The sequence below is a fragment of the Coregonus clupeaformis genome, chromosome 18 (genome assembly GCF_020615455.1).
Source record: "Coregonus clupeaformis isolate EN_2021a chromosome 18, ASM2061545v1, whole genome shotgun sequence".
Classification (NCBI taxonomy): Eukaryota; Metazoa; Chordata; class Actinopteri; order Salmoniformes; family Salmonidae; genus Coregonus; species Coregonus clupeaformis.
The window spans coordinates 3,250,881-3,276,268 of NC_059209.1; the positions used below are offsets into that span (position 1 = coordinate 3,250,881).

Sequence of the window (25,388 nt, forward strand, 5' to 3'; positions counted from 1 at the left end):
CAGAGGACCACAATAGTAGAGAGAATGATTTATTTAAGCTTTTATTTCTTTCATCACATTCCCAGTTGGTCAGAAGTTTACATACACTCAATTAGTATTTGGTAGCATTGCCTTTAAATTGTTTAGCTTGGGTCAAACATTTCGGGTAGCCTTCCACAAGCTTCCCACAATAAGTTGGGTGAATTTTGGCCCATTCCTTCTGACAGAGCTGGTGTAACTGAGTCAGGTTTGTAGGCCTCCTTGCTCGCACACGCTTTTTCAGTTCTGCCCACAAATGTTATATAGGATTGAGATCAGGGCTTTGTGATGGCCACTCCAGTATCTTGACTTTGTTGTCCTTAAGCAATTTTGCCACAACTTTGGAAGTATGCTTGGGGTCATTGTCCATTTGGAAGACCCGTTTGCGACCAAGCTTTAACTTCCTGACTGATATCTTGAGATGTTGCTTCAATATATACACATAATTTTCCTTCCTCATGATGCCATCTATTTTGTGAAGTGCACCAGTCCCTCCTGCAGCAAAGCACCCCCACAGCATGATGCTGCCACCCCCATGCTTCACGGTTGGGATGGTGTTCTTCAGCTTGCAAGCCACCCCTTTTTCCTCCAAACATAACGATGGTCATTATGGCCAAACAGTTCTATTTTTGTTTCATCAGACCAGAGGACATTTCTCCAAAAAGTATGATCTTTGTCCCCATGGGCAGTTGCAAACCGTAGTCTGGCTTTTTTATGGCGGTTTTGGAGCAGTGGCTTCTTCCTTGCTGAGCGGCCTTTCAGGTTATGTCGATATAGGACTTGTTTTACTCTGGATATAGATACTTTTGTACCTGTTTCCTCCAGCATCTTCACAAGGTCCTTTGCTGTTGTTCTGGGATTGATTTGCACTTTTCGCACCAAAGTACGTTCATCTTTAGGAGACAGAACGCGTCTCCTTCCTGAGCGGTATGACGGCTGCGTGGTCCCATGGTGTTTATACTTGCGTACTATTATTTGTACAGATGAACGTGGTACCTTCAGGCGTTTGGAAATTGCTCCCAAGGATGAACAAGACTTGTGGAGGTCTACAATTATTTTTCTGAGGTCTTGGCTGATTTCTTTTGATTTTCCCATGATGTCAAGCAAAGAGTCACTGAGTTTGAAGGTAGGCCTTGAAATACATCCACAGGTATACCTCCAATTGACTCAAATGAAGTCAATTAGCCTATCAGAAGCTTCTAAAGCCATGACATAATTTTCTGGAATTTTCCAAGCTGTTTAAAGGCACAGTCAACTTAGTGTATGTAAACTTCTGACCCACTGGAATTGTGATACAGTGAATTATAAGTGAAATTATCTGTCTGTAAACAATTGTTGAAAAAATGACTTGTGTCATGCACAAAGTAGATGTCCTAACCGACTTGCCAAAACTATAGTTTGTTAACAAGAAATTTGCGGAGTGGTTAAAAAACGAGTTTTAATGACTCTAACCTAAGTGTATGTAAACTTCCGACTTCAACTGTACCTTTTCATTATTACTTTGCTGCAACTGGGGTACTGTAAATAAAAATATACTATATTATAGCATAATTCCCATCTAAACACATATCTAAAACAGAACCCCCTTAGATGTAAGGAGTCGAAACAAACAGCTCGTCTTTGAAGTGCATTTCAGGATTTGTCCCGACAAAAACAAATCTTGGTCGACCGAAAGTCGTCTGTTCTTTCAACCAATCGATTGGTCTACATTTTTAAACTTGTATTTTTCCATATGATCTGCATCAGATGGTCGGGAGGGAGGGCTGTCTCTCACCATCCATATGATGGTCAGTCTGGAGGGAGGGCTGTCAATCAATCAATCAAATGTATTTATAAAGCCCTTTTTACATCAGCAGATGTCACAAAGTGCTATACAGAAAACCCAGCCTAAAACCCCAAACAGTAAGCAATGCAGATGTAGAAGCACAGTGGCTAGGAAAAACTCCTTAGAAAGGCAGAAACCTAGGAAGGAACCTAGAGAGGAACCAGGCTCTGAGGGGTGGCCAGTCCCCTTCTGGCTGTGCCGGGTGGAGAATTATTACATTTACGTCATTTAGCAGACGCTCTTATCCAGAGCGACTTACAGTTAGTGAGTGTCACTAACTGTACATTATTGTTTTTTATTATTATTATTTTTATTTATTTTTTCATACCCCCCCGTGGGAATCGAACCCACAACCCTGGCGTTGCAAACGCCATGCTCTACCAACTGAGCTACATCCCCTGCCGACCATTCCCTCCCCTACCCTGGACGACGCTGGGCCAATTGTGCGCCGCCCCATGGGTCTCCCGGTCGCGGCCGGCTACGTCAGAGCCTGGATTCGAACCAGGATCTCTAGTGGCACAGCTAGCACTGCGATGCAGTGCCTTAGACCACTGCGCCACTCGGGAGACGGTACATGGCCATTAAGGCCAGATTTTTCTCCAAGAACATTCATAGATGACCAGCAGGGTCAAATAATAATCACAATGGTTGTGGAGGTTGCAACAGGTCAGTATATCAGGAGTAAATGTCACTTGGCTTTTCACAGCCGGGCATTTAGAGGTTGAAATAGCAGGTGTAGTCGAGAGAGAGAGTTGAAAACAGCAGGTCTGGGACAAGGTAGCACGTCCGGCGAACAGGTCAGGGTTCCATAGCTGCAGGCAGAGGAGTTGAAACTGGAGCAGCAGCACGACCAGGTGGACTGGGGCAGCAAGGAGTCATCAGGCCAGGTAGTCCTGAGGCATGGTCCTAGGGCTCAGGTCTTCCAGGAGGGGAGGGAGAGAGGGAGAGAGAGAGTATTAGAGGGAGCATACTCGAATTCACACAGGACACTGTATAAGACAGGAGAATAACACCAGATATAACAGACTGACCCTAGGCCCCCGGCACATAGACTATTGCAGCATAGATACTGGAGGCTGCGACAGGGGGGGTCGGGAGACACTGTGGCCCCGTCCGACGATACCCCCGGACAGGGCCAACCAGGCAGGATATAACCCCACCCACTTTGCCAAAGCACAGCCCCCACACCACCAGAGGGATATCAACAGACCACCAACCTACTACCCTGAGACAAGGCTGAGTATAGCCCACGAAGATCTCCTCCACTGCAAGAGCCAGAGGGGGCGACAAACCGGACAGGAAGATCACGTCAGTGACTCAACCCACTCAAGTGACGCACCCCTCCTAGGGACGGCATGGAAAGCACCAGTAAGCCAGTGACTCAGCCCCCGTAATAGGGTCAGAGGCAGAGAATCCCAATGGAGAGACAGGAACCTGCCAGGCAGTGACAGCAAGGGTGATTTGTCACACCAGTGCCTTTCCGTTCACATTCGCACCCCTGGGCCAGACTACACTTAATCATAGGACCTACAGAAGAGATGAGTTTTCAGTAAAGACTTAAAGGTTGAGACCGAGTCTGCGTCTCACACATGGATAGGCAGACCATTCCATAAAAATGGAGCTCTATAGGAGTAAGCCCTGCCTCCAGCTGTTTGCTTAGTAATTCTAGGGGCAATAAGGAGGCCTGCGTCTTGTGACCGTAGCGTACGTGTAGGTATGTACGGCAGGACCAAATCGGAGAGATAGGTAGGAGCAAGCCCATGTAATGCTTTGTAGGTTAGCAGTAAAACTTTGAAATCAGCCCTAGCCTTAACAGGAAGCCAGTGTAGAAAGGCTAGCACTGGAGTAATATGAATAAATGTTTTGGTTCTAGTCAAGATTCTAGCAGCTGTGTTTAGCACTAACTGAAGTTGATTTAGTGCTTTATCCGGGTAGCCGCAGAGTAGAGCATTGCAGTAGTCTAATCTAGAAGTGACAAAAGCATGGATTAGCTTTTCTGCATCATTCCTGGACAAAACGTTTAAGATTTTTTGCAATGTTACAAAGATGGGAAAAAGCTGTACTTGAAATATTCTTGATATGGTCGTCAAAAGAGAGATCAGGGTCCAGAGTAACGCCGAGGTCCTTCACAGTTTTTTTTTTTGACGACTGTACAAACATCAAGTTTAATTGTCAGATCCAACAGAAGATCTTTTTGTTTCTTGGGACCTAGAACTAGCATCTCTGTTTTGTCCGAGTTTAAAAGTAAAACATTTACTGCCATCCACTTCCTTATGTTTGAAACACAGGCTTCCAGGGTAGGCAATTTTGGGGCTTCACCATGTTTCATCGAAATGTACAGATGGATGGTCAGTCTGGAGGGAGGGCTGTCTCTCACCATCCATCTGATGGTCAGTCTGGAGGGAGGGCTCTCTCACCATCCATCTGATGGTCAGTCTGGAGGGAGGGCTTTGTCTCACCGCAGCGGAATCAAGTGCACTACCGCAAACACCGCCATCCCTGCGGCGTCCACAGTGGGTCCACTGAGACTGGCACAAATCAGGCAGGTGTCTCGTGCGCTATGAAAAAAATATCAATTTGCGACCTCTTTTTTTTGGATACATGAACAGCCTATTGACCAATCAATCAACCAGTCGACTAAATGGGGTCAACCCTAAAAAGGTGCATTGTCGGCTGTTCATTGCACTGCTCTGTTGAATCCCAGCCCCAGTCTTATTGCTTGAAAGAAAGGGGTTACACTCACATTGAAGAACTAGGCCATGACCTAATTAGCTGTGACACACGGTCTGATCACGTCTAAACGCCATCCAACAGCGCGACTCTCTGGAGATCAAGCCACGACACAGATGAGTGGGATCTCGGAGCTAGACTCTCACAAGAGTTCCAGAACTTTGTGTTGCAATGCCAGTGCCGACACATTTACATTTAAGTCATTTAGCAGACGCTCTTATCCAGAGCGACTTACAGGAGCAATTAGGGTTAAGTGCCTTGCTCAAGGGCACATCGACAGATTTTTCACCTAGTCTCGGGGATTAGAACCAGCGATCTTTCGGATACTGGCACAACGCTCTTAACCACTAAGCTACATGCCGCCCCTGTCACAGGGGCATACAAATGTAGAGGTCCCGATAAATGGGTTGTTTGTCTCGTTTACGATCCTCATCCGAGGCACTACATTTGGTGGGGGCTTTTCATAGTTATTGACTGTTAAAACAAATTTAGGTATGTAGCTAGGGCCGTAGTATGTTGGAGTTACACATAAAAATATTGCTAAAAAGTAAAAGCCCTTGACTGCTTCAGTCCTATTATGGCCACGTTTCAGGCTGACTAAATTGTAGACACCTGCCAGATCTCACAACACCTGGATAGGTGTTTAACATATCAGCTAACCATATCAGATAAGATATTGCAATATGATGCCTGACCCTGCAGCCGATGATGTGGCACACAACAATTGGTTCATGCAATGCATAGTCTGCAATGTAGTAGGCCTGGAATTCACCCTATGTTTTAGTCTGGACTTTTAGCTGAGTTCTCTTTTGTTAGGTAGAGGAGGGTCCATTTGTCCTTTATCAATTCAAGTAATTGCTTCTATAGGAAATCTATAAAAAAACGGGTTTCCAGGTCTAAATCAGACATTATTTCAAAGAAAGGACCAATGGAACCTCCTCTACCTAACGAAAGAGGACTCAAACTAAAGTCAACGTGGCAATAAGCATTAACAGATCTCAAGTGTCTGATGTCCCTCCTCTTTTTTCACAGTTCAGATCAGATGAGACCGCTGAGTCAATGGGTTTACCTTGCACTGTCCATTGTTGCATAAGGTTGTTACTCTTATCCAAAAGAAGCCCTTGGCTTCCTACATCAAAATGAGCTTGATAAGGTCATTGAGTCAAATAAGTGAATGATTGACAGCTTGGTAAATGCAGTACCGCTCATTGTAGGGAGCCCATTCACATCATTCCTCAAAGACCAATACTATAGTCTAGCTAGCAGCTCGGAACAAGTATTTTCTCTTTCACATTATTATCTTATAGGGACAATGAAATCTTGTCAGAATCTTTTGTAGCATTTTGAAAGGGATCGAGTCAATTCCATTGTAATTCAGAAAACAGAATAATGGTCGTAGGTGGTCAATGGTAATTGTGTTGAATTGCAGTTCATTCCCATGAAGTTCAACTGCCTACTTATTTTTTCGAACATTGGTTTGACAACTCAAGACTTTCACTGACATCATCATTTGTACTATCCTGCCCTCTCTAGCTTTACCGCTCTATTTCACTTCTCCATCCTCCCGTTCACAAATAATGATCCTTTCTTATCTCCTTCTCATATTTATGATTTCCAGTTACACTCCTCCATGTCCTAGCTTTACTTTCGCCTATCCCTCTATCCATTTCTTCATCTCACTCTCCCTCCATCTCTCATCCACCTATCCAAGTTCTCATTTAACTTGCATCTTCCCCTCTTTTTACCCCTCCTTGGCTACATCCATCCTGATCACATTCATCCCATCTGACCTGCATATGCTCATTCTAATCCCTCCATGTCATTTCTCTATCTCCCACCTTCCCCTCTCTTTCACCTGGTCTCCCTCCCTCTCTACCCTCTATTTTCCTCTCTCCCCCTCTATATTTCTCCATTCTACCCCCTATTTTCTTCCCTTACTCTCGCTCTCTCCCTTTCCCCATTCTCTCTTTCCCCCATTCTCTCTTTCTCCATTCATTCCCCCGCTCCCTCCTTTCTCCCTTCTTTCTCTCTCTTCCCCTCTTCCATCCCCCCATCTCTTTGATACAGAGGGGTCATTGCATGGTCTGCTGAAGGCTCTGACGAGCGCTCGCTGCAGTCCCACCCAGCATCTGGAGCAGGAGCAGGCATTGGCTAGACAGTTTGCAGAGATCCTGCATTTCACCCTGCGCTTCGACGAGCTCAAGGTAGTACTATCCCCTCCAATGACCAAGATATGCATTATACAGTGGGGAGAACAAGTATTTGAAACACTGCCGATTTTGCAGGTTTTCCTACTTACAAAGCATGTAGAGGTCTGTAATTTTTATCATAGGTACACTTCAACTGTGAGAGACGGAATCTAAAACAAAAATCCAGAAAATCACATTGTATGATTTTAAAGTAATTAATTAGCATTTTATTGCATGACATATGTATTTGATCACCTACCAACCAGTAAGAATTCCGGCTCTCACAGACCTGTTAGTTTTTCTTTAAGAAGCTCTCCTGTTCTCCACTCATTACCTGTATTAACTGCACCTTTTTGAACTCGTTACCTGTATAAAAGACACCTATCCACACACTCAATCAAACAGACTCCAACCTCTCCACAATGGCCAAGACCAGAGAGCTGTGTAAGGACATCAGGGATAAAATGGTAGACCTGCACAAGGCTGGGATGGGCTACAGGACAATAGGCAAGCAGCTTGGTGAGAAGGCAACAACTGTTGGCGCAATTATTAGAAAATGGAAGAAGTTCAAGATGATGGTCAATCACCCTCGGTCTGGGGCTCCATGCAATATCTCACCTCGTGGGGCATCAATGATCATGAGGAAGGTGAGGGATCAGCCCAGAACTACACGGCAGGACCTGGTCAATGACCTGAAGAGAGCTGGGACCACAGTCTCAAAGAAAACCATTAGTAACACACTACGCCGTCATAGATTAAAATCCTGCAGCGCACGCAAGGTCCCCCTGCTCAAGCCAGCGCATGTCCAGGCCCGTCTGAAGTTTGCCAATGATCCAGAGGAGGAATGGGAGAAGGTAATGTGGTCTGATGAGAGAAAAATATAGCTTTTTGGTCTAAACTCCACTCGCCGTGTTTGGAGGAAGAAGAAGGATGAGTACAACCCCAAGAACACCATCCCAACCGTGAAGCATGGAGGTGGAAACATCATTCTTTGGGGATGCTTTTCTGCAAAGGGGACAGGACGACTGCACCTTATTGAGGGGAGGATGGATGGGGCCATGTATCGCGAAATCTTGGCCAACAACCTCCTTCCCTCAGTAAGAGCATTGAAGATGGGTCGTGGCTGGGTCTTCCAGCATGACAACGACCCGAAACACACAGCCAGGGCAACTAAGGAGTGGCTCCGTAAGAAGCATCTCAAGGTCCTGGAGTGGCCTAGCCAGTCTCCAGACCTGAACCTAATAGAACATCTTTGGAGGGAGCTGAAAGTCCGTATTGCCCAGCGACAGCCCCGAAACCTGAAGGATCTGGAGAAGGTCTGTATGGAGGAGTGGGACAAAATCCCTGCTGCAGTGTGTGCAAACCTGGTCAAGACCTACAGGAAATGTATGATCTCTGTAATTGCAAACAAAGGTTTCTGTACCAAATATTAAGTTCTGCTTTTCTGATATATCAAATACTTATGTCATGCAATAAAATGCAAATTAATTACTTAAAAATCATACAATGTGATTTTCTGGATTTTTGTTTTAGATTCCGTCTCTCACAGTTGAAGTGTACCTATGATAAAAATTACAGACCTCTACATGCTTTGTAAGTAGGAAAACCTGCAAAATCGGCAGTGTATCAAATACTTGTTCTCCCCACTGTATATAATGCTTCTTCAATTTTTTTATATTTGAATGAACTCATCTGCTTATTATTTATCTTAAATGTTCACTTCAAATAAAACATTTCAAGTAAATAATAAAATGCTTTTTCTTCAACTCAAAAAAGCTTTACATTATGAGAGTAAATGAAGGTGAAGGTTTGCATCAGAATGCTCACCACATATCAGTTATCACACTGGAGAGGTGAGAAGGGATTGTGGCAATTTGTAGCCTTTCACCTTCCCCAGGATACTCCTCCCTGAAACAACATCCAATGCTGCCACAACTCTTAGTCAACAAGAAATGTATGGATGTCGGACTTTTTTGTGTTGAAATTGACAGATTTTCGTTAGTTTGGTCGGTCTAAGTAGTATCTGGTGAATACACACAAGTAACAGCAAGGAAGCATTGCCCTCCACTCAACATGTTCACTTATAAGCAATAGCTTGACCCCTAGACCTATTTGCAATTTAGAAAAAGTATAAATATGCACAACCCTAACAAAAAGCAAAGCACATTTAATGCTAGCCAGCAGATTCCGACCTGACCTTTTTAGGTTTGTTTACACCGAGCTGCAATGGGGTTGGGACGCAATCATGGTTAGATTAAGCCACAGCGGAGCTGGCGCAAAATATGGCTTGGAAAACGTACCTCAATGCAGGGATGGGATATGCCACTGTACTGCACGTTTTATTTATATCCAAACGGATACATCGAGAAGATTGAAAGACTGCTAGTTTATCCGGAAAACTGTTATTTTTTGTCCTTATGCTAGCTAGCAGTTGCCAATGCTGCCATTGTGGAATGGCAGTGTCAGCCAATTAGCTTCTTTGTTGTTCAACGTGACGTACCATTATACTATGGCTTCTGTGGCTACTGCTAGCTAGCATTAGGAAGAAAAGGGCAGCTTTCTGGAAAAACTAGTAGTCATTCAATCTTCCCGGTGTAACAGTTGGGATAATGTGACAATTCGGAGCACAACGCAATTTCTCATCCCTGGATTGAGGTACGTTTTCCGAGCCATATCTTGCGCCGGCTCTTAATCTAACCATGATTGAATTCCGATCCCAGTGCAGCTCAGCGTAAACAAGCGTAACGGTAGGGTCGGAATCTGCTGGCTACTTTAAAGGAGCAATAAGCAGTTGCTACAGCCATTTCTTTACTTAAAAATGAATGATATGTACCCACTGATCCTTGAAGAATATAACTTATTTTACTCCAATGTTTCTAAACAAAGAAAATGTAAACAAACATCATATAGCCTCAAAACATGGTTAAAACTATAATTGTGATATCATGGATGGTCAGTCCTTGCATCCATAGCTGTGCTTATGAATTTGAGAGGGGTTACATTTCTCTAGCCCCATCCCTCAGCAATTTTACCGAACCAGGAGTGGGGTGCCCGCCTTGTTATTGTTTCTACTGCTGACTGCCGCTTTAAAGCATCAGAATAAAGCTTTGATTAGTAATGATAAAGCAGCAATAGATCAGCAACAAAAATCCCAAACCAACTAAAAATTGATGCAATAAGGCTTTTTTGTATTGGATATATCCAGCAATCAAATCAAAGTCAATAGTCAATTCATGCAATAGTCTAAAGTTCAATGGTCAAAGTCAAAAAGATATTCAGTTCACCCAAAAATGTCCTTTCAATCCAAATAATTCAATTCAGTTCGAAATAGTTATTTCCCCAAAAAGGAAAATCCACAAAAAAGAGACATTATAATCCAATAGGAAGAACAGGAGAGACAATCAACAATGCAACATTCAATCAGATACGCTCACTACTCCTTGGTGTTGAATGGAAGTGCTTATGTGAGAGGTCCAGTAATTCCCTTTTTCCAGGCAAATAACCCAATGGAACAGGTTAACAGCACAATTACTGAAGTATTTTACTTTAAAAGTTTTCAAACATTTCCCCCTTCTTCTTCTTCTTCTTCTTCTTCTTCTTCTTCTTCTTCTTCTTCTTCTTCTTCTTCTTCTTCTTCTTCTTCTTCTTCTTCTTCTTCTTCTTCTTCTTCTTCTTCTTCTTCTTCTTCTTCTTCTTCTATGATATCATGGATGTCCGCAAACTGTGGTGATGTGATATGAAGGAGTCAGGCGCAGGAAGGTAAATCACAGAATAACAGTGGGTACATATTCCGTTGACACAGCGGTACGCAGCAATGCGTCAAACACTCCAGTGCAGAAATATACAGCGCACTGGAAACAACAAAGCACACGGATGAATATCCCGGCGATACAAAATACAAGAGCTCCACCGAGCTAAACTAACCTTCCCCACCACAATTACAACACATAACCTTCACATTGCTCCCACAGTCACCATAATCATGTTCCTTTCCTTCCTTTACATTGAACAGCTACATGTCCCATTCTTTGGCATCTAAAACACTGCAATGGGGATGGGACAAATTCTCTGACATTGAAACTAAGGAATCCTATCTGTACATTTCCTGGCAAAACATTCTCAAACCGCAGCACTGATAAGATAAGCTTTCATTCCCTTGACCCTCTTTCCTACTGATCAACCTTTTGGCCTCAATCACTCTTTCTCCCTTCACATTGTCTTTAATATCTTCTATGGACATAGATATTGGGACTGCAGTGATGACTCCCCTCAATCTAGCATAAGCACCAGGGACCTGGCTCTTAATCTTCTTCCTATTACATTTACATTTTAGTCATTTAGCAGACGCTCTTATCCAGTTATACAGTTAGTGAGTGCATACATTATTTTATTTTTCATACTGGCCCCCGTGGGAATCGAACCCACAACCCTGGCGTTGCAAACGCCATGCTCTACCAACTGAGCTACAAGAGTCATTCTGTGTAAATCGTTGACAAGAACTGACAATTACATCCATTTGAATCCCACCTTGTAACAACACAATGTGGAAAAAGTCAAGGGATGTGAATACTTTCTGAAGGTACTGGAGATTCACTCACCTCTACCAACCTCCCCATGTACCAGACGTCTGAACTGTCAACAGCACTGCTATGGATATGAGACCCACCTTTCTGCCCTTCAGCAATCTCAAGTTGCACTCTTTCTCTCTGTCTTTGATCTTTAGGATTATAAATGGGAAGAAAGGGGAAGAGAGAGGGCGGGAGAGGGTAGTTTTCCCTTGAGCTTATACCCTCCACCTCTTTTAAATGCACATTCCTCTGCATAGCATTATTTTGGCAGGGAGAAAATAACAATATTCTGAATTAAAGAGTACAAGAAATCAGAGATGTTAAGGAAAAATGAAAGCGAGGAGGAAAGGCAGTGTGTATACAGTAGGTACCATGGAGGTATACCATGGCATTGACAGGGCAGGAAAATCACTTCAAAGGGGAAAGGATTTGTCCTGGAGGGGAAGAACGGGTAATTAGTGAATCCCTTTTTAAATGCAAGCTGTGCTGGGACACATGTACATTCCCTCTCCTCCCCCCATCCACACTGTCTTCCCAAAACCTAATTCTCTGGTGTTCAAATCTTTAACTGACACTACCATAGATGATTTTGTAATGGAGTTCGTATTAGTATTTAGCATTTTATTAGGATCCCCCAATTAGCTGCTGCCAAGGCAGTGGCTATTCTTCCTGAGGTCCAAACAGGAAACAAAAAACAACAAATAAAATACATAATATACAATACATAAGATACAGTGTCTTCGGAAAGTATTCAGACCCCTTGACTTTTTCCACGTTTTGTTACGTTACAGCCTTATTCTAAAATGGATTACATTTGAAAAAATCCTCAGCAATCTACCCACAATACCCCATAATGACAAAGTGAAAACCGGTTTAAATACATTTTTGAAAATGTATTAAAAATAAAAACAGAAATACCTTATTTACATAAGTATTCAGACCCTTGATATGAGACTCGAAATTGAGCTCAGGTGCATCCTCTTTCTATTGATCATCCTTGAGATGTTTCTAAAACTTGATTGGAGTCTACCTGAGGTAAATTCAATTGATTGGACATGATTTGGAAAGGCACCTGTCTATATAAGGTCCCACAGTTGACAGTGCACGTCAGAGCAAAAACCAAGCCTTCGATCGAAGGAATTGTCTGTAGAGCTTCGAGACAGGATTGTGCTGAGGAACAGATCTGGGGAAGGGTACCAAAACATTTCTGCAGCACTGAAGGTCCCCAATAACACAGTGGCCTCCATCATTCTTCAATGGAAGAAGTTTGGAACCACCAAGACTCTTCCTAGAGCTGGCTGCCTGGCCAAACTGAGCAATCGGGGGAGAAGGGCCTTGGTCAGGGAGGTGACCAAGAACCCGATGGTCACTCTGACAGAGCTCTAGAGTTCCTCTGTGGAGATGGGAGAACCTTCCAGAAGGACAACCATCTCTGCAGCACTCCACCAATCAAGCCTTTACGGTAGAGTGGCCAGACAGAAGCCACTCCTCAGGAAAAGGCACATGACAGCCTGCTTGGAGTTTGCCAAAAGGCACCTAAAGACTCTCAGACCATGAGAAACAAGATTCTCTGGTCTAATGAAACTAAGATTGAACTCTTCGGCCTGAGTGCCAAGCGTCACGTCTGGAGGAAACCTGGCACCATCCCTACGGTGAAGCATGGTAGTGGCAGCATCATGCTGTGGAGATGTTTTTCAGCGGCAGGGACTGGGAGACTAGTCAGGATCAAGGTAACAATGAATGGAGTAAAGTACAGAGAGATCCTTGATGAAAACCTGCTCCAGAGCGCTCAGGACCTGAGACTGGGGCGAAGGTTCACCTTCCAACAGGACAACGACCCTAAGCACACAGCCAAGACAACGCAGGAGTGGCTTCGGGACAAATCTCTGAATGTCCTTGAGTGGCCCAGCTAGAGCCCGGACTTGAACCCGATCGAACATCTCTGGAGAGACCTGAAAATTGCTGTGCTGCAACGCTCCCCATCCAACCTGACAGAGCTTGAGAGGACCTGCAGAGAAGAATGGGGGGAACTCCCCAAATACAGGTGTGCCAAGCTTGTAGCGTCATACCGAAGAAGACTCAAGGCTGTAATCGCTGCCAAAGGTGCTTCAAGGAAGTACTGAGTAAAGGGTCTAAATACTTATGTAAATGTAATATTTCAGTTGTTTATTTTTAATTAATTTGCCTAAAAATCTGTCATTATGGGGTATTGTGTGTAGATTGATGGGGGAAAAAAACAATTTAATCAATTTTAGAATAAGGTTGTAACGTAACAAAATGTGGAAAAAGTCAAGAGGTCTGAATACTTTTCGAATGCACTGGACATAACACTATATAATATAATACAATACATAATATACGTAAGTCTACATAATACAATATATTAATACAATACATAATATAGATAACACTACATAATTCAATATATAATATACATAACACTACATAATACACTACATAATACAATACATAATAAATACATAATATACATAACAATGCATAATTCAATACATAATATACATAACACTACATAATAGAAAACATAATACAATACATAATACACTACATAATACAATAGATAATATACAGTACATAACACTACATAATACAACACATAATACACTAGATAATTTACATAACACTACATAATACACTACTTAATACAATACATAATACAATACATAATACTATACATAATACAATACATAATATACAGTACATAACACTACATAGTACAATACATAATACACTATATAATATACATAACACTACATAATACACTACATAATACAAAACATAATACAGTAAATAATATACATAAAACTGCATAATACTATACATAATACAATACATAACACTACATAATACAAAACATAATACAATACATAATATACATAATACAATACATAATATACATAACACTGCAAAATACAATACATCATATTCATAACACTACATATTACAATACATAATACAATACATAACACTGCATAATACAATACGTAATAGAATACATCATATATAGAATACTACATAATACAATACTTAATTCACTACATAATACAATACATAACACTACATAGTACACTACATAACACAATACATAATACATAACACTGCATAATACAATACATAATACAATACATAATATAACACTGCAAAATACAATACATATGAAACATAATACAATACATAATACACTACATAATATAATATATAATACAATACATAATATACATAACACTACATAATACAATACATAATTCACTACATAATACAATACACAACACTACATAATACACTACATAACACAATATATAATACATTACACTGCATAATACAATACATAATACAATAGATAATAAACACAGTACAGAACACTACATAATATGCATAACACTACATAAAACAATACATAATACATTTACATTTACATTTACATTTAAGTCATTTAGCAGACGCTCTTATCCAGAGCGACTTACAGTTAGTGAATACATATATTTTTTTATACATTTAAACACATTTAGCATCTCCTGGCTTCCACACATAGACATTACATAATACAATACATAATATACATATACAAAACATAATATACATTATATAACACTATGTATAATACAATACATAATATACAAAACACTACATAATACAATACAGTACAATACATAATATACATAACACTACATAATACAATATACAATACAATACATAATATACATAACACTGCATAGTACAATACACAATACAATTCATAATATACATAACACTACATAATACAATACATAACATACATAACATTGCATAATACAATGCATTATACAATACATAATATAACACTGCACAATACAATACATAATATGATACGTAATACAATACATAATATAATATATAATACAATACATAATATACATAACACTAAGTAATACAGTACATAACACATTACATTTACGTCATTTAGCAGACGCTCTTATCCAGAGCGACTTACAGTTAGTGAATACATCTTTTTTTTTATACTGGCCCCCCGTGGGAATCAAACCCACAACCCTGGCGTTGCAAACGCCATGCTCTATCAACTGAGCTACATCCCTGCCGGCCATTCCCTCCCCTACCCTGGACGACGCTGGGCCAATTGTGCGCCGCCCATGAGTCTCCCGGTCGAGGCCGGCTGCGACAGAGCCTGGATTCGAACCAGGATCTCTAGTGGCACAGTTAGCACTGCGATGCAGTGCCTTAGACCACTGCGCCACTCAGGAGACACATGTAATGCAATACATAATATACATAACACTGCAATATACAATACATATTGCAATACACAATACAATTCATAATACAATATAATAATACAATACATAACACTACATAATACAATACATAATATACATAATACAATACATTATACACTACATAATACTCTACAAAATACAATAGATGTACATAACACTGCATAATGCAATAAATAATACAATACATCATATATAGAATACTACATAATACAATACATAATTCACTACATAATACAATACACAACACTACGTAGTACACTACATAACACTATATAAAACAATACATAATAAATACATAATATACATTACATAACACTTCATAAAACAATACATAATATACATTACATTACATAAGACAATACATAATACACTATATAATACAACACATAATATACATAACACTACATAATACAATGCATAATATACATAACACTACACATAATACACTACATAATACAACATATAATATACATAACACTACATAATACAATACATAATACGATACATAATATACATAAAACTACTTAATACACTAAATAATATAATATATAATACAATAAATAATTTACATATACAATACATAATATACAGTACATAACACTACACATAATACCATACATAATAAACAACATAATACAATACATAATAAAATACATAATATTCAAAACACTACATAATACAATACATAATATACAAAATACAATACAAAATACAATACATCATATACATAACACTGCATAATACAATATTTAATATACATAACAATACATAATACATTACATAATATACATAACACTACATAATACAATACATAATATACAAAATACAATACATTATATACTACATAATACACTACAAAATACAATACATCATATACATAACACTGCATAATTCTATACATTTTACAATACATAATACAATACATAATATACATAACATTACATAATATAATATATAATACAATATATAATATACATATACAATACATAATATACAGTACATAATACTACATATAATACAATACATAGACTACATAATACAGTACATAATACAATACATAATATACAAAATACAATACATTATACACTACATAATACACTACAAAATAAAATACATCATATACATTACACTGCATAATACAATATATAATACAAAACATAAACAATACATAATATACATAACACTGCATAACACTATATAATCTAATACATAATCCAATACAGAATATACTGTACATAACACTACATAATACAATTTATAATATACATAACATTACATAATACAATACATAATACAGCACGTAATATACATGACACTACATAATACAATACATAATACACTACATAATATACATAACACTACATAATATACTACATAATACACTACATAATACACAATATAATATACATAACACTGCATAATACAGTACATAATATACATATACAATACATAATATACAGTACATAAAACTACTAATACTACATAATATACTACATAATACAATACATAATATAATACATAATATACATAACACTGCATAATACAATATATAATATACATAACACTACATAATACAATACATAATATACATATTATACATAACACTACATAATACAATACATAATACACTACATAATACAATATGTCATTTACATAACACTGCATAATACAGTAAATAATATAATACATAATATACAAAACACTACAAAACACTATATAATACAATACATAATACAATACTTAAACTACATAATACAATACATAATAAAATACATAATATTCAAAACACTACATAATACAATACATAATATACAAAATACAATACATTATATACTACATAATACATTACAAAATACAATATATAATACAAAACATAAACAATACATAATATACATAACACTATATAATTCAATACATAATTTAATACAGAATATAATGTACATAACACTACATAATACAATACATAATACAGCACGTAATATACATGACACTACATAATACAATACATAATACACTACATAATATTCATAACACTACATAATACACTACATAATACACTACATAATACACAATATAATATACATAATACAATACATAATATACATAACACTGCATAATACAGTACATAATATATATATACAATACATAATATACAGTACATAATACAATACATAATATAATACATAATATACTTAACACTGCATAATACAATAATACAATATATAATATACATAACACTACATAATACAATACATAATATACATAACATGACATAATACAATACATAATACACTACATAATACAATATGTCATTTACATAACACTGCATAATTATATTATTATTATTATTATTACATAACACTGCATAATACAGTAATTAATACAATACATAATATACAAACACTACATAGCACTAGTCCAGGTGCGTCTAAACTAGGGCCGGTAGGACCTGTCTGGTTGATTGAGATGTCAAGAAAGCAGAGCAACACCTTATCATAGACAGACCTCTTCCCATTTTAGTAACCATTGAGTCTATATGTTTTGACCATGATAGTTTGTAGTTTAGTCTCTTCAACTTGCTCAATAGCCACATTATTCAATAATAGATCCAGATGAAGTTTAGGGTTGAGCGAAGCTTTTAGTTTTGGAGATAAATAGCACCAACCTATTGCTAGTTACCCATTCTAGTTTGATAGGTAATCTCACTCCATCAAATTACATATTTCGTTGGTACAGCTGGCTAAGGTGTTGTCAAGAGGGCGGTCATGTTTGTTTGCGAGACAGAGGATGCAAGGATTTGTGAACAAGAAATATATATTTTTAAGCAAGCTAAGTGTTGCTGTCACACTTTTTTTCCAGCCCAGCATGAACACACCTATTTTAAATAGTCAACTAACCATCAAGACAATCAGATTTCAGGAGACAGGCTAATACGACAGGCTAAGTACTAATAAATGGGTTTCAAATTGGCACAATCCCTCCTCAACTCCCCACTGTGGGACATTTAAGATAATCGTTAAGCTTCTGTCCTCTGAGTGATTTTGTGTTGACATTTGCTCCCTCTATTACAGATGACGAACCCTGCCATCCAGAATGATTTCAGCTACTACAGGAGAACACTCAACCGCATGCGCATCAACAATGTTGCCGTAAGTGCACCCCTTTTGGTGCCCCTTTTATTTTCCTAAAAGTTATATAAAGGTACCAGTTTTTTGCAGGTATTGGTTTCTGTTTGAAAGCTGTAATCTGTATACATTTAAGTCATTTAGCATCAGTTGCAGCCTTCATCCGCCTTTCCAGCCATATACAGTTGAAGTCGGAAGTTTACATACACTTAGGTTGGCGTCATTAAAACTTGTTTTTCAACCAATCCACACATTTCTTGTTAACAAACTATAGTTTTGGCAAGTCGGTTAGGACATCTACTTTGTGCATGACACAAGTCATTTTTCCAACAATTGTTTACAGACAGATTATTTCACTTATAATTCACTGTATCACAATTCCAGTGGGTCAGAAGTTTACATACACTAAGTTGACTGTGCCTTTAAACAGCTTGGAAAATTCCAGAAAATTCCAGTGGGGAAAAAAAGTATTTAGTCAGCCACTAATTGTGCAAGTTCTCCCACTTAAAAAGATGAGAGAGGCCTGTAATTTTCATCATAGGTACACGTCAACTATGACAGACAAAATGAGATTTTTTTCTCTCCAGAAAATCACATTGTAGGATTTTTAATGAATTTATTTGCATATTATGGTGGAAAATAAGTATTTGGTCAATAACAAAAGTTTCTCAATACTTTGTTATATACCCTTTGTTGGCAATGACACAGGTCAAACGTTTTCTGTAAGTCTTCACAAGGTTTTCACACACTGTTGCTGGTATTTTGGCCCATTCCTCCATGCATATCTCTTCTAGAGCATTGATGTTTTGGGGCTGTCGCTGGGCAACACGGACTTTCAACTCCCTCCAAAGATTTTCTATGGGGTTGAGATCTGGAGACTGGCTAGGCCACTCCAGGACCTTGAAATGCTTCTTACGAAGCCACTCCTTCGTTGCCTGGCGGTGTGTTTGGGATCATTGTCATGCTGAAAGACCCAGCCACGTTTCATCTTCAATGCCCTTGCTGATGGAAGGAGGTTTTCACTCAAAATCTCACGATACATGGCCCCATTCATTCTTTCCTTTACACGGATCAGTCGTCCTGGTCCCTTTGCAGAAAAACAGCCCCAAAGCATGATGTTTCCACCCCCATGCTTCACAGTAGGTATGGTGTTCTTTGGATGCAACTCAGCATTCTTTGTCCTCCAAACACGACAAGTTGAGTTTTTACCAAAAAGTTCTATTTTGGTTTCATCTGACCATATGACATTCTCCCAATCCTCTTCTGGATCATCCAAATGCACTCTAGCAAACTTCAGACGGGCCTGGACATGTACTGGCTTAAGCAGGGGGACACGTCTGGCACTGCAGGATTTGAGTCCCTGGCGGCGTAGTGTGTTACTGATGGTAGGTTTTGGTCCCAGCTCTCTGCAGGCCATTCACTAGGTCCCCCCGTGTGGTTCTGGGATTTTTGCTCAACATTCTTGTGATGATTTTGACCCCACAGGGTGAGATCTTGCGTGGAGCCCCAGATCGAGGGAGATTATCAGTGGTCTTGTATGTCTTCCATTTCCTAATAATTGCTCCCACAGTTGATTTCTTCAAACCAAGCTGCTTACCTATTGCAGATTCAGTCTTCCCAGCCTGGTGCAGGTCTACAATTTTGTTTCTGGTGTCCTTTGACAGCTCTTTGGTCTTGGCCATAGTGGAGTTTGGAGTGTGACTGTTTGAGGTTGTGGACAGGTGTCTTTTATACTGATAACAAGTTCAAACAGGTGCCATTAATACAGGTAACGAGTGGAGGACAGAGGAGCCTCTTAAAGAAGAAGTTACAGGTCTGTGAGAGCCAGAAATCTTGCTTGTTTGTAGGTGACCAAATACTCATTTTCCACCATAATTTGCAAATAAATTCATAACAAATCCTACAATGTGATTTTCCGGAAAAAAAAATCTCAATTTGTCTGTCATAGTTGACGTGTACCTATGATGAAAATTACAGGCCTCTCTCATCTTTTTAAGTGGGAGAACTTGCACAATTGGTGGCTGACTAAATACTTTTTTCCCCCACTGTATGTAATGGCTTTAGAAGCTTCTGATAGGCTAATTGACATCATTTGAGTCAATTGGAGGTGTACCTGTGGATGTATTTCAAGGCCTACCTTCAAACTCAGTGCCTCTTTGCTTGACAACATGGGAAAATCAAGGACCTTGTGAAGATGTTGGATGTAAACTTCCGACTTCAACTGTATATACACACACACACACACAGTTAAAAATACCCACAGTAAATGGATTCTAACAGTAGTACATTAGTCACCTCACCCTCCCATTGATCAAAGGGGAAACACCATTATTCCCCAGCCACGGCGTCGATGAGACAGGGGGATCATTGACCTTGCGTCTCCAATTAAGAGACCCGGTGGCTGGGGAATAATTACTTGCGCTCTTCTGCCTCATTAGACATAGGCCCTCATGTAAAACGCCACGTAGAATGCATGCAGAACAGCACAGCAAATAGTGTGCTGACTGTGTAATGTCCTATTACGGTTTAGATAGAATGAATTGTCCACTCTTAATATATTGCGATATATTTTGCATACCAATTTGAAATTATAAACTAAATTAAAAATATGTAAAAAATAAATAAAGTGCAATATTTAAGGATATAGCCATGGGCTATATTATATTAACACTTTTAAAAGTACTTTTAAGGAATGATAACAACATAACATCCTAACAGCACTAATCCTATTGTATACTTCTATCAATTCTATTTTTGTTGAAAGACACCAAGGCCAGGATTCAATCAGATCAGCTGTAACCCACGTTAGCCGACAAACACAAAGCTTTTCATTGCTTTTGTTTAGGCGGTGTCTGAGGTGTAACTACATTAGAACTGTCAAGTCCACAAGCGGCTCCTTGCGTTACTTATCACAGACATTGCCATTGGAGTCGCATTAGTAGAAACCCATGCAGCCACATTACAAGTTTGAACACTGAAATGCGTGATGTACTCTACACCTCCATTAGGCTGATAGAAATCCCCATTATTTTGTTTCATGATTTTACATTTGAGTGTCATTATTTCTAGATAGCCTGACTTTCTTGTTTAGAACTTCTAACTCTGGTGGGATATAAGGACAGTGTGGTTTTGTGACAATGACCATAAGAGCAGCCAGCCGGTCACCGATTTGACAGCTTTAACGCAGTTACATCTCAGACACCGCCTAAACAAAATCCATGAAAAGCTACGTGTTTGTCTGCTAACACGGGTTACCGCTGATCTGATTTGAATCCTGGCCCAACTCTTTTGCTTTCAGGCAGAGGAGGAGAACGAAGTCAACAATGAGCTGGCCAACCGGATGTCTCTGTTCTACGCCAACGCCACGCCCATGCTGAAAACGCTAAGCGACGCTACAACAAAGTTTGTCTCAGACGTAAGTGAAAAAGCACAACATTGATTAAGAATAATAGCTCCTATTTCATAATGTGAAAGTCCTGGATAGGCAAATCCACTGAACAACTTGATTATACTTTACTTGAATTGTAATTTGCCAAATGTCATATGTCATGGAACAGGGCAGAATCTGTCTCTGATACAGATAAAGAGTGAGCTACAGTATCAGTTTATTTGACAGTGACCATGTAAAACAGACATTGCAAAATATGTAAGCTACATAGTTTATTCTCATCTGCTGGCTTATCGTACAGCAGTTTTTATTTAAACAGTATCGCACAGTAAAAAAAAAACACACAGTTTAGTGTTGTTTTGCTTTAGGAAAACATCAATCAAAATGGTAACAAAAGCTGTGTCAATAAGATGGTATTTTCTGTTGATTTGACCAGAACACAGATCTACCCATTGAAAACACAACGGACTGCTTGTGCACGATGGCCAGCGTGTGCAAAGTCATGCTGGAAACACCGTGAGACAGACCTCTTTTCTAATTCAATCCAATTTTATTTTCCCCTCTGTGACAATTCAGAAAGTCATTGCCAGATCACAAACTATTCATTACTGTACTTTCTACCATTACGTCTGTCTACTTGGTTGCATCTGCTTTGAGGTTTAATTTCTTTGAATCCTAAACATTATCTAAAAATGCTGTTTGTTTTTTGGTTTGTCTGTGTGGGGGTGTGCATGTGACTGCATGTGTACGCTTGTGTGTCTACACACGTGTCTTTGCGCACGCGTGTTTGTGTGTGTGTGCGTCCACAGGGAATACCGTAGCCGTTTTGCCAGCGAGGATACCGTGTCCTTCTGTTTGCGTGTGATGGTGGGAGTGATCATTCTTTATGACTATGTTCACCCTGCTGGAGCCTTTGTCAAGTCCTCCAAGATCGAGGTGCGTTTACAGAGTTCTTATGACGTTTATTGGGGCCATATGTATCAAGCGTCTCAGAGTAGGAGGGCCGATCTAGGTTCAGGTCTCCCCTATCTATGTAATCTGATTCATTGTGATCTAAAAGGCCAAACTGATCCTACATCAGCACTCCTACTCTGAGATGCTTAATACATACAGCCCCAGATGTTGTCATACCTCAAACGTGACTTCATATATCCCTGTTGTATCACCAGGGAGGGGAAACATTGTTGTTCTAGTCCAACAACACACCTAGTTTAATGAACAAATGAAATAATCCAACAACAACCAGCCCATGGTTAGTTGAATCAGGTGTGTTACTGCTGGGCTAAAACAAAAATGTGCACCTCCTAGGGATCCCCCATGAATACATTCAGGGACACTGACATATGTAACCAGAAATGTGTAACTGACTTTGTTTTGATATAGATGAAAGGGTGCATCAAAGTCTTAAAGGATCAGCCTCAAAGCAGTGTGGAAGGCCTGCTAAACGCTCTCAGGTAAGTGGCTTCTCTTTCCTATACATGCTGTGGTTATCTGCCAACTTGAATGTATAATAGCGTGTTAATATATATGTGTATTTACATGCTAATTACATGTTCAATTACCTTTCAATGACAGGGGTCACAACTTCAGTCCTAAAGGGCAACACCTTAAAGGGCCACACTAACACACCTTACTCATGTAATCAACCAATTTATGGGTCTTCAAAGTTGACAATGATTAAATGAATCAGATGTGTAAGAGTTTGGCATTGCAGCCACCCATGACTGAAGTTGTCCACCCATGTTGTATTACATTGTTTGTATTTGTATTTATTAAGGATCCCCATTAGTTCCTGCTAAGGCAGCAGCTATAAAATATTACATGACATTACATTTCATAACACTTTTCACAGCACATTAAGTGTGTGCCCTCAGGCCACTACTATACTAGCATGTTGTTGATTTGTCCTTGAACACTGTTTTGCCAGAAGTGATTATATTTTACACCGACTAAGCCACTCTGTTCAGTCCCCTGCCCTCCATATGTTTTTGTATGTTGTATGATGTCTATGTTTATGTCCTGTAAGGAGTTTATTTATGAGGCACATTTCTGTTAAAGCAGACTATAAAATGCTTTCTTATCTATGTTATCTTACCCTAGAGTCTAGACCTTTCCATCAGTACATGGAATTACTCAACAATTCTTCAGAGCAAATATCTGGATGTTAAGATGGTTTGAACCATTTAGCTGCAATTGACTGTTAATATTGTTTTTAAGTAATACTAGAGTAGTTTTGGATGGATGTTCAGACTGTACTCTCTTTCTTCACATTCAGGTACACAACAAAACATCTGAATGACGAGACTACCTCCAAGCAAATCAAAAATATGTTGCAAGTTAATTGAGCAAATGTTTAAATAGCATCCAGCGCTCGCTAGTTTCTGGAATAAGGATGATCTTATATTTCTAGTGAGAGTTAAGGCACCATGTTTGGTACTCTTGTAAATAAATCATTACTGTAACAAGAAAGGCCATATTAAGTGGCAGCTACTGACTTAGTGTCTCATCAGCTGGATGTTTGGACATTTCTGGATTAGTAAGGAAAGTCATTTCACTGGAACATTTTGACTGAAACAAAATAATTTGTAATAATTTCACAGTATGAGGTACTTTATTGAAGAAGATACTGCTCAAGGGACCTCATTTTATATGATGGCAGCATAAATCTAGTGTTAGATTTTTTACAGTTAGTATTTGTATAATATAATGTCAAGTTATTTTTTAATAATGACAATTCATGTGAGAGGGAAAATAAAGCTTTTCGGATTTTTCTAAAGCTTTTCTCTGATAATTCATTTGTTAATAGATTTACGGGTTCCGAGAATTTGTCACCATTACTGACTCTTATCTCACTATTTAAGTACAAACTATTTCCCTTATGAATACCCCACCCTAGAACCTCCTCCACCCTTCTAAATTCCCCCTCCTGCTTTGGATGTTGAGAAACATGAACAGTTTGGGAAACACTTTCTCGGAAACGCAGTCCTGGGCCATTTAGTAGTTCCTATGAAATTATGTAGAATTAATGGATAATTTGGTAACCCTTTATTTTACAGCCTGGCATTGACACAACCATCACTATGTACTATTTGGTAATTACCAACTGACCCTTCGCTAAGCCCTGTCCCACTTGGTTACTGTTGCAACCTTGTAAAGTTTCCCGGAAAGCCCAATTCCCCATTAAAACTAATTCCCCATTCAATTCATTCAAACCATCCCCTCACAATGATCTCAAATTGTGTTTTTAATACACAAT

At 39.0% G+C, this 25,388-nt stretch overlaps 1 protein-coding gene across 1 annotated transcript in view; it reads left to right on the plus strand.

Annotated features, from left to right (window-relative positions):
• The window catches only part of fam49ba (family with sequence similarity 49 member Ba), a 68,870-nt gene extending 43,968 nt beyond the window's left edge, over positions 1–24,902 (plus strand). The window contains exons 5-11 of the mRNA XM_045226718.1: positions 6,641–6,777; positions 18,691–18,768; positions 22,043–22,159; positions 22,569–22,648; positions 22,942–23,068; positions 23,516–23,586; positions 24,408–24,902. Of these exons, the coding sequence (XP_045082653.1) occupies positions 6,641–6,777; positions 18,691–18,768; positions 22,043–22,159; positions 22,569–22,648; positions 22,942–23,068; positions 23,516–23,586; positions 24,408–24,477 (680 nt within the window). The 3' untranslated portion in view covers positions 24,478–24,902. The remainder of the gene's footprint in view (positions 1–6,640; positions 6,778–18,690; positions 18,769–22,042; positions 22,160–22,568; positions 22,649–22,941; positions 23,069–23,515; positions 23,587–24,407) is intronic.
• The last annotated feature ends 486 nt before the right edge of the window (positions 24,903–25,388 follow it).